The sequence below is a fragment of the Bison bison genome, unplaced genomic scaffold (genome assembly GCF_000754665.1).
Source record: "Bison bison bison isolate TAMUID 2011002044 unplaced genomic scaffold, Bison_UMD1.0 scf7180017864495, whole genome shotgun sequence".
NCBI lineage: Eukaryota > Metazoa > Chordata > Mammalia > Artiodactyla > Bovidae > Bison > Bison bison.
Window position 1 is genome coordinate 12,373,682 of NW_011495054.1, and position 10,024 is coordinate 12,383,705.

A 10,024-nucleotide genomic window follows, 5' to 3' on the forward strand; every position below is an offset into this window, starting at 1 on the left:
AAGTCATTCCCTCATGTTTTGGAACAATTTCAGATGTCCTTGTAATATTCACAGTCCCCATTTCATTTTCCCCGTTTGCAGACTTTATGGACTGTAGGGGACTCATCCATTGAACATCTTAAGTTTTATTTTTCCTGGTTCTATTTTAAAATGATAGAAACACTCTAGTGATTTTTAGCTACAGTGTTCTTGTTCTCTTTCATGCTACCTAAAGCATTTAGATGACTGCAGAAGCTGCTTTTTGCAGCAATTCAGTTGTGATCTAGCTATCATACGATGACCCTTAAAACCCAAGACCCAGGCTGACGAGTGCCATCTACTGTTCTTCTCAAGCGTTGTTGGGAAAAATTTCAGAAAAAAAGGATGTGCAGCAGAGGCCCCCCAGCCTATTCTGTAAAGAGCTGCCGCCCCTCAGCTCATTGGTTACCCAGCATCTATTATTGTATGCTAGTAGGCCCTTTAAGAATCACTGAGGTTTTATTTATAGTTCGGCCGTTCAGCAGTTGACCTAATTGTTGTGTTGGCAGTACACAAGTACTTTCTATTATTTGTCTCTCCTAATGAGGGAGGATTTAAAAATGACAAACAAACTGATGATTCCAGTGGAATTTATTGTTGCCAAATTTAATTTTATTGTTTATGAGTTTTAGGATTAAAAACAAAAAACTTTCTCACGTTGTCCTTTGAACAAGACATATAGATGCAATAGTCTGTTAAAAACCCATCTGTGCATAAAACATCCACATATGTTTTATGTGGATGAATGTGTATTTGGAAACAATTTTAATGGGAGTAAAGAACATTGTTCTCTCTAGGATATAGAATTTGGGAGATATTAAAATTTTTTGCTTACTAGCTTTTTACTCATTTATTTTTATAGTGAACTGACTACTTTTATAACATCTAAACAGCTTTATTGAGCTGTCACATACAGTTCACCTTTTTTTTAATGTGTATAGCTCAGTGTTTTTAAGTATATTCACTGTGTTGTACGACCGTCACTACGCTTACTTTAGTACGTTCTCCCCACCCTAAAAAGAAATCCCAGACCCATTAGCATACACTCCCTGTTCCCTCCTCACACTCCCTAGCTCTGGGTTATCAGTAAATCTACATGCTATCTCTATAGATCTTCCTGTTCTGGACACTGTATAAATGGAATCATAATGTGGTCTTTTGTGATTGACTTCTTTCACTTTGGAGCAATAACATACTCAAGGTTCATCCATGTTGTGATATGTATTAGAGCTTGATTCCTTTTTGTCACCAAATTACATTACCCTTACAACTTCTTAGCTGCTAAAATTACCTTACTAAAATTCCTAATTAGGAAAAGCTTGGATAGACAATGAGTATGATTTCTGGTCTTTTTTTTTTTCGTGAAAAAGGATCTTATCAGAGTATGGCTTATTGATGTTTATGCTATTCATTTCCTTCTAAGAGTTTACGGAAGGATAACTGGCTCATTGAGCTATCTGCCTATAGTAAGAGCAGTTGTGACTCATGAAATCTCAGGAGGTTTTGTAAAGCAGTCCACTGTGGGCCAGGTAAATATTTCAGTCCCAAATGTGGGATCTTGTTTTGAAAAGAATCCTCAAGCCAGCCATAATTGCACAGTTGCTATGCTGGGTCCTCAGAAGTCAGGAGGAAACAGATGTTTGTCTTAGCATCCATTAAGCTTGGATATGCAGGTGTAGTATTAAAAAGAGATTAATGCTTCATTATTAAGTAGCAGAATTAGTGTGGTGTTGGTATTTTATTTTTTACCTAATTTTCCAAAAGTAGTTATTCATATATTCTTTATGAATATTTTGTTTTCTGTAAGAATACACATTTATCATTTCGTTGGTTATTCTACAAAGGTCTCTAAAATGGTATGATAATCCAGAAAGATCCAGATAGATTTCATTATTCTTGATGGTTTATAAGACTTCTGCCCTGGGAGGCCTTGAAGCTAACCATCACATGCCTGTAGCCAAGCATTCATTAAGGCATTTAAAGCCTCCTGTGGCACTTTGTGTGTGAGCTCAGAATATCTGCATGGGGCCACGGGGTTGGGTGCAGTTGTCGTCTTGTTCCCCGCACAGGCACCAGAGCAACGGAGCCGTCATTGCCCGCTGCGGACAGCCAGAGGTCAGCTGGTGGGGCTGGAGGAATGCCGACGATGAGCACCTGGTGCAGTCCGTAGCCAAAGCTTGTGCCTCCGACTCCCGATCCGGTGGCAGCAAGCCGTCGGCTAGGAACAGTCCCCGGGACTTCCCCTGTGCAGGAGACCTCTCTGATGTGGAGTTCGGTAAGGAGTCCCTGGGCCTCTGGCAGCAAGTTTTTGTAGCATCTGAGAAACTTTTCTTGAAATGGCCTTTTTCTTTTAAGACAGAATTTGGTTTCATAGAAGAGTGAGAGTGAAGCTTCAGTTAGTGGGATTGTTTGACGAGTCATGGGTCTTGGCAAAAGCCAGAAGACCTTCTCTTTCAAACTTGGTTAAGAGCACTAGAGTGTTGTCTTTCTGCCGTCGTGACAAGATGGACTGTGCATGTGATAGGGGACCTATACAGTGTTTCCAGACCATGAGGGAAACACTGGGCTTTCATTGTAGTCATTCTAGGTAGAACCGAAGTATCAGAGATGGTAGGCAAAATAGAAAACAACTCGGGAGAGAAGTCCCATTGTATTTAGGTAGTGTGGGTTAGGTGGACTTCACTTAATTGAGTTTTTGGGGTACTGTAATAAGTGCCTGTCGTTTTTATTTTGCAACAATTCTGGGAGAGACAGGTTCATTTCGTTTTTTCTTCCTGCTCCTGATGTCCCCAGATTCTTCTCTGTCAAATGCTTCAGGAGCAGAGAGTTTAGCCATCCAGCCACAGAAGCTTTTGATCTTGGACGCACGCTCCTATGCAGCCGCGGTGGCAAACCGAGCCAAAGGAGGAGGTTGTGAATGCCCAGGTGAGGTGCACGGTGCTTCTGTCCTTGGGAGTCCAGCCCATGCCCGACTGGGTCTTAGTTCTCAACTTGAATGCAAAGCCATGTTCCTCGGGCTGTCCTGAGAGAGCCGCAGCTCCTTGGATTCACAGTACTGCATGCTCTTCTCGTGGGAGACATGGAGGAGGGAGTGCAGTGAAACCACAGATTTCTTCCTTCCTGGTACCAGCCTTTTGGTGATAAGGAAAGTCAGTCCTCTCCCTTAAGAAGGCCTATTAAGTTTGGAAGCTGCTGCTTTGGTGGCTTGATTTCTCAGCCTTCTAAAAGCTTTTTATTGTGTTTGACATTGGGTATGCTCATCACTGGCCCCACAGAAAAGTCCTCACATGGCTTTTACTTGAAAAACATGGGGTAGAAATTGAAGTAAATACAAAACTCTAGTGAAGCACCTCAGTCCTGACTTAGAGCACCCCTACTGTTTGCAAGGAGGGACCTTTCTCCAAGGAGGGACCTCTTGGGTGCCAGTTGTGTGCCAATGGAGCAGGTAGAGCACTAAATTCCTTATTCAGGTGTGAACTAATTGCTGAAAAAAGCAGTTTGAGCACAGAGTTTGAATGCATAAGTACATGGTTCTGGTAGGTTCTTCTTATAGATTCCAGAGATGCAAGTTAGCAGAGGCCCAAGAAGTAAACCTGGGGTAAGGTAGAAGAGTGTGTGTGTGTGTGTGTGTGTGTATGTGTGTGCATGTGCCCTCAGTCATTCAGTCATGTTTAACTCTTTGTGACTGCATCAACTGCAGCCCACCAGGCTCCTCTGTCCATTGGATTTCCCAGGCAAGAATTCTGGAGTGGGTTGATATTTCTTATTCCAGGGGATCTTCCTGACATAGGGATCAAACCCACATCTCCTGCATTGGCAGGTGGATTCTTTACCACTGAGCCACCTGAGAAGCCCTAAAGTGGAAGTACACAGCTTTTTTTTTTTTTTTTAATAAAAGCTTCTGTTTTGTCAATTTCTTCTTCACATGGAGAAGGGAATGGCAATCCAGTCCAGTATTCTTGCCTGGAGAATTCCATGGACAGAGAAACCTGGCAGGCTACAGTCCATGGGGTCGCAGAGTCAGACACAACTGAGCGACTGACACATCCACACATCTTTTTCACACATCCTTCCTTTTTGAAAAGATGGCTAAAAATCGAGCTCTGTTTTCATCTCATCATAAAGGACTGGGCTAATAGTCATCCAAACACCAGTATTTCATTCGTCAGCAGCCACAGTGGGTTTGTTTTATAGCTAGTTCGCTCCTTTTGAACTTGGCGTTGTGGATGTTAAATTCACCATATTTGTGTTCTCTCTATTGTTCTCTCCAGAGTATTACCCAAACTGTGAAGTTGTTTTTATGGGGATGGCAAATATTCATTCAATTCGGAGGAGTTTTCAATCTCTGCGTTTGCTGTGCACTCAGATGCCAGATCCGGGAAAGTAAGACCTTGGCCTTGGCTTTAAGTTTGCAGTGCCCTTTTTTTTCTTTTTTAATCAGTTGGAGGGGGTCTTGTTATTTTTTTGGTAAACTTCAGTTTTACCGTGAGTCCATGGGTAGTGTTCTCCTTCCTGTGTGAGGATCATTCAGCAAAAAGGAGGAGCTGGGTGTAAAATCTAGCCTTTTGAAAGGTTTGAAAATGTGCAGCAGGGAACAGGTCTCAACCCTCAGAACAGAAGTGCCGCTGTCTTACTTTTTCTGGGCCCTCCTCTTTTCTCTTCTCCATGTTTTTGACTCAGAGTAACTTAATTCTTTGTTTTCTGACATCCTGTAGTGACACTTAACCTCCTCTGAACTGGAGTGTTTTACCTGAAGAGTAAGTGTATTCATCATGTTCTAGAAAGGGTTAAACTTTCAAACATGCCAGGAGATCAGCTCCTTTTACATTTGCTTCTGATTTTAAACTACTTTCTTATTTACTAAAAACATTACCATGATTTTTATTGCTTATTAAAAATGAATGGCTGGCATTTGCTGTGAGGAAGGTGAAATAACACCCCTCCCCACAAGGGAACTGTTTGAATACAAGATAAATTAGGAGGAATGCTCTGTAAAAACAAATATGGACAGATAAATATTTAAAAGCCCCTGTTTTACTATTTCAGGAAGCCAGAAATGGTGCCAGAGAAGATAGTTTTCTCTTTTCTGGTGTTTGTGCTAGAGCCCATAGCAGTTTCCCTGAGTTCTGTTCAGTAGATCTCATGATTCCATCAATTTTGCAGCATTCTTTGATTTATTAAATCAAATGGTGGCTGCCTGAATCACTTGTACAAACTCCTGGTAACAAATGATTAATTTCATCATAGTTGCAATCAGCCGAGAGGGTGAAGCAGTTGTCCTTGGGGAAAAGCCTGACCAAAGAAATGATGGCTGTCTTGCCTGAGGGTCAGCAGTTTGCATCTGCTACACGAGCTTAGAGCCCAGCTAGCAGCGCTCCCTGCCCTGCTGATGGCACACACAGAGTCTGCTCAGGGTCCAGAGCACCTGCCACTGACTGCGTGACTCGAGTCAAGTGGCTTGATTTCTGTGGTTATCAGTTTGTCCTGCCTATATAAGGGATAGCGTCAGTATTCCCTGATCTCTAATATCTTCCATAGGTTAAAAGTCTTTCTTAAAAAGCTGTTAAGCTCCTGAGTCAAGAAGATGTAATTAGCCCTTGTTTGGTCTACATGAATGTCGGGGAGGGGAGTTGTAAAGGAAGAAGGAAATGACTTGTCTGTATTTGGCACAGATCATAATGCATTACTGACGCTTCCCTGTAGATAAAGAGATGTTATGGCTGTGGCAGGAGCAGCTGTAAGCCGGCCTCCTGACACTTGTTTGCAGCTGTGGAGGGCCCGGGCCTGGTTGTGTTTCTCTCTCAGATTTTGAGAACAGGACGAGGGAGTCTACAGGATCAGCGCAGTATCAGTACCTCCTCCGCTGGCAGATTTTGGATGCAGCTTCTGTGTTAGGCATGGAGACACTGACTGGGTTGTAAGGATGGGTCACTCAGATTCAGGAGAACCAGGTTCTCATTTACTGTTTCTCCAGGGGCCAGGAGGTAACTTGGCATTTGTTCTCCTAAGTCCCACCTTTTAGTTTGCTTTTTCAAGACTGTATGAGGAATAAGAATAAAGAATCCACCTGCAAACAGTGTTTCTCAGGTATTTAATAGGCCATAGAAAGTCTTGAGATAGAATTTTTACCCACGACTTAAAAAGTAGGAACCTTCAGTATATGCTAGGCACTGCACAGGGCAAGTGCAGCTGTGCCTGAGACAGGGTCTGCCCTCTTAGGAGCCGGTCTGGCTGGTAGAACAAGCCAATCCTTGTGAAGCCAGCACTTCTGCATTACATTGTCTGTCTGCCTGGAAAGGCCCTCTCTTCGGGCTGTTCCAGAAATTCATACTTATCCCCCAAGGTTTAATAGGCCTTTATAGACTCGTCATGGCCAAAGCCTTCTCATGGTCCCCTGACAGAAGTATTGATTCCCTTCTCAGACTCAATGTTTAAAGGGCTGGACTATGGCCTTAACCACAGATCTGATGATATTTTGGAGAAATTTGAGCTTTTTGTGGGGGGTGGGGAGTAGAATTCATGGCAGGGCACAAGAAACAAAATGTCAGTACAATTTAAAAAAACCTATTGTCATTATTCCCAAGGGGTAATTCCTGGGATCTGATACTTTTTGAAGGCCTTTTGAAAAAATATTTTTTTCAATCCCTGCTGAATCCAGTCTTCACTAAGCCCAGTAACAGTGTGCAGCCATTGGCTACTCATTTGTGTAAGTCTAAATCATTAGTTTGGGCCTACCCAGTTCTAATCCATAAACATTCAAGACTTGATCAGTAGTGGTAAGTGATGTTATCTACACTGTTTTTGGAGTGGCATCCAACTTGTATCTTGTTGTGAAAGTGTTAGTCCCTCGGTCATGTCTGTCTCTTTGCAACCCCATGGACTGTAGCCCACCAGGCTCCTCTGTCCGTGGGATTCTCTGGTCAAGAACACTGGAGTGGGTTGCCATTCCCTTCTCCAGGGGATCTTCCTGACCCAGGGGTTGAACCGAGGTCTCCTGCATTGTAGGCAGATTCTTTACCATTTGAGCCACTAGGGAAGCCACTGTATCTTATTACAGACACATATTGCTTTAAATATATTTAATTATTTTATTTGTGTGTGCCAAGTCTTGGTTGCAGCATGTGGGATCTCGAGTTGCGTAGGCGAACTCGTAGTTGCAGCATGTGGGATCGAGCTCCCAGACCAGGGATCGAACCCTGGCCCCCTGCATCGGGAATGCAGAGTCTTAACTGGACCACCAGGGGAGTCCCCACAGACATATATATTTGAGTTTTCCTTTTTTTTGAGAACTTGTTAGGCAGAGTTGCTGATTATTAAATATAAATAATTTCTCTTTTCCATCTCAGAAGTGGTTGCATTTTTTTCTTTAGGAGAAAATTCCAGAAAGAACTAACTTTACTGGGTAGATACAACTCTATACAGACTAAAAATTATTCATTCTCCCTGGGTAATTAGCAGTAAGATTTTTGGAACAAAAGGTGGCCCTGTTCATTACTGTCCTATTTCTAAGGCTTTCCTGTGTTGCATGGTAGGGCCTGGGCCTAATCCTTGTACATACTTTATAAAGACACAGATTTTCTGTTTGTTTTATTTGGAGGGAAATGTCTTTGGGAATTGCTTTTCAGTTTGACGGGTATTTGGCATGATCCAGTGTCTCATAAAAACCAGCATTTCCCGTCCCCTTGTGTTTGGTTTTTCAGTTGGCTCTCGGCTCTGGAGAGCACCAAGTGGCTCCACCACCTGTCTGTGCTGCTGAAGTCAGCGCTCCTGGTGGTGCACGCCGTGGACCGCGACCAGCGGCCGGTGCTGGCGCACTGTTCCGACGGCTGGGACCGCACCCCCCAGATTGTGGCACTGGCGAAGCTCCTGCTGGACCCTTACTACCGAACCATAGAGGTAGGGCGGAACGCTTCAGGATCATCAGGGGAAACCGGGCAGGGTTTTAGGGGAAGTCTTGGTGGAGGTGGTTCGGTCCAGTCAAAGTGGAATTTCTGTGGTTTAGAATCACTGCTCCTTTACCTTGAGCTAAATTGTGGTAGTACCTACCTCAGTGCCTGTCCCTCTTAAAAGGGGGCGGATTGTAGATAACAAGGTACTAAGCATACAGACATATTTTCCTTTGCAGAATATCTACATGGAAAAGTTTTGGCTACCCCGGAAAATGGGGTTTCTGTAGGAAGGATCTTGACGTGCTTATTAGGATAATGGGTCTAGATATCACCACAGTGTTCTGTGGAGAAAGAACCCTAATGTGAAATATCACCTGTTGGGTTAGAGAGACAAGAAAAACCTTTAACGTACCCTAAAATATATGTAAGTCTGGGATAGGGAAAGATTTTACAAACATGACTTCATAAGTGTAACATGAAAGAAATTTAAAAATAAGATATGAAGGGGACAAAAGGGTGACTTTTTAATAGTGAATGAAGCACTAAAAATGCAGTCTTAACAAAGACTTAGATAGACGCTCAGTTACCACCCGTCTGCTGACTGTGGAGTGGAGGCGGGGGAGTTGGGAAACCATCCTCAGTATGTGTCCTGTCATTTGGCTCTGGGGCTGGGTCGGGGCTCCTGATGGGCTGAGTGGATTCCTGTTGGTGACCTTGGGTTCAGGACAGTCATGGTTTGGATGGACAAGCACAAACGGGTCTCTCCTGGGTGCTTCCCCACAGGGTTTCCAGGTCCTCGTGGAGATGGAGTGGCTGGATTTTGGCCACAAGTTTGCTGACCGGTGTGGTCATGGGGAGAACTCGGATGATCTGAACGAGCGTTGCCCAGTGTTTTTGCAGTGGCTTGACTGTGTTCATCAGCTTCAGAGGCAATTTCCATGCTCTTTTGAGTTCAATGAAGCATTCCTTGTGAGTCTGTGCTTGTGATTCTTCATTTTGGGGACCTTCTAAATTCATAGGGGTATCAGTGTAAGTGTTAGTGGACCAGTTTTCACTTGAAACAGCATCCTTTCTAGATTTAATTAAGGGGCTATTCTTACCTTATTTAAAAAAAAAGGTGACACAGGTGTTTGTTCATTTAATGAATCCATGTGCACTAAGTTCATGTGAAGTCTTTGAGTTGTTCCAAAGGTAGCTTTAAAAATGGGGAATAGAAGCACTAAACAGTAGTTAAAAATAGAAACAGTAGGTTTTCGTCTGCACCCTCTAGTCAATCATACCAACCCACCTGGGTCTGTTTCCCACTCTCTGCTCCCGTCCTTTGAAGGAGGACACGCTGGCCTTGCCCTCTTCCAGCCTCCCTCCACCTGGGCACCAGCTTCCATGCCCTCCTCTGCTCAGCTTCATGGCTTCAGCATTCCTGCTTCCCGCCCTCTGTCGGCCTGTTCCCGCTTTTCTGGATCACTGCCGTCGGCGTACAAGCAGGGTGCAGTGCCTCCTGCCTCATCACACCTGTTCCTGCATCCTGTATCCCCTCGAGCTGCTACCTCATTTCTTATTTCTTCACAGCAGAGCTCCTCAGGTCTGCTACATTTACTCTCCCAAATTCTTCTCCCCTTCTCTCTTAAACCTGATTCGGTCAGGTGTTCACCCCATTTTACCAGAGCTGCTCTTGTTAAGGTCACCAGTGATCTTCACGTCACTAACCCAGTGATCAGTTTTCACTCACCTTTTAAAAAATTTGCAGTATAATTGATAGATAACATTTTGTTAGTTTCAGGTATACAACAGTGATTTGATACTTGTATATATTGCTAGTTAGTTAGTTCAGTCACTCAGTCGTGTCCGACTCTTTGCGACCCCATGAACCGCAGCACGCCAGGCCTCCCTGTCCATCACCAACTGCCGGAGTCTGCAGAAACACATGTGCATCGAGTCGGTGATGCCGTCCAACCATCTCATCCTCTGTTGTCCCCTTCTCCTCCTGCCCTCAGTCTTTCCCAGCATCAGGGTCTTTTCACATGAGTCAGCTCTTCGCATCAGGTTGCCAAAGTATTGGAGTTTCAGCTTCAACATCAGTCCTTCCAATGAACACCCAGGACTAATCTCCTTTAGGG

The 10,024-nt window shown here is 43.9% G+C and overlaps 1 protein-coding gene across 11 annotated transcripts in view; it reads left to right on the forward strand.

The window, feature by feature from the left end:
• Positions 1-10,024, forward strand: part of MTMR3 (myotubularin related protein 3) — a 133,321-nt gene that overhangs the window by 112,119 nt on the left and 11,178 nt on the right. For all 11 annotated transcript variants that reach the window (XM_010828750.1, XM_010828749.1, XM_010828751.1 and 8 more), the window contains 5 exons: positions 2,088-2,293; positions 2,812-2,943; positions 4,290-4,401; positions 7,719-7,914; positions 8,691-8,876. In XM_010828750.1, coding sequence (XP_010827052.1) covers positions 2,088-2,293; positions 2,812-2,943; positions 4,290-4,401; positions 7,719-7,914; positions 8,691-8,876 — 832 coding nt within the window. The remainder of the gene's footprint in view (positions 1-2,087; positions 2,294-2,811; positions 2,944-4,289; positions 4,402-7,718; positions 7,915-8,690; positions 8,877-10,024) is intronic.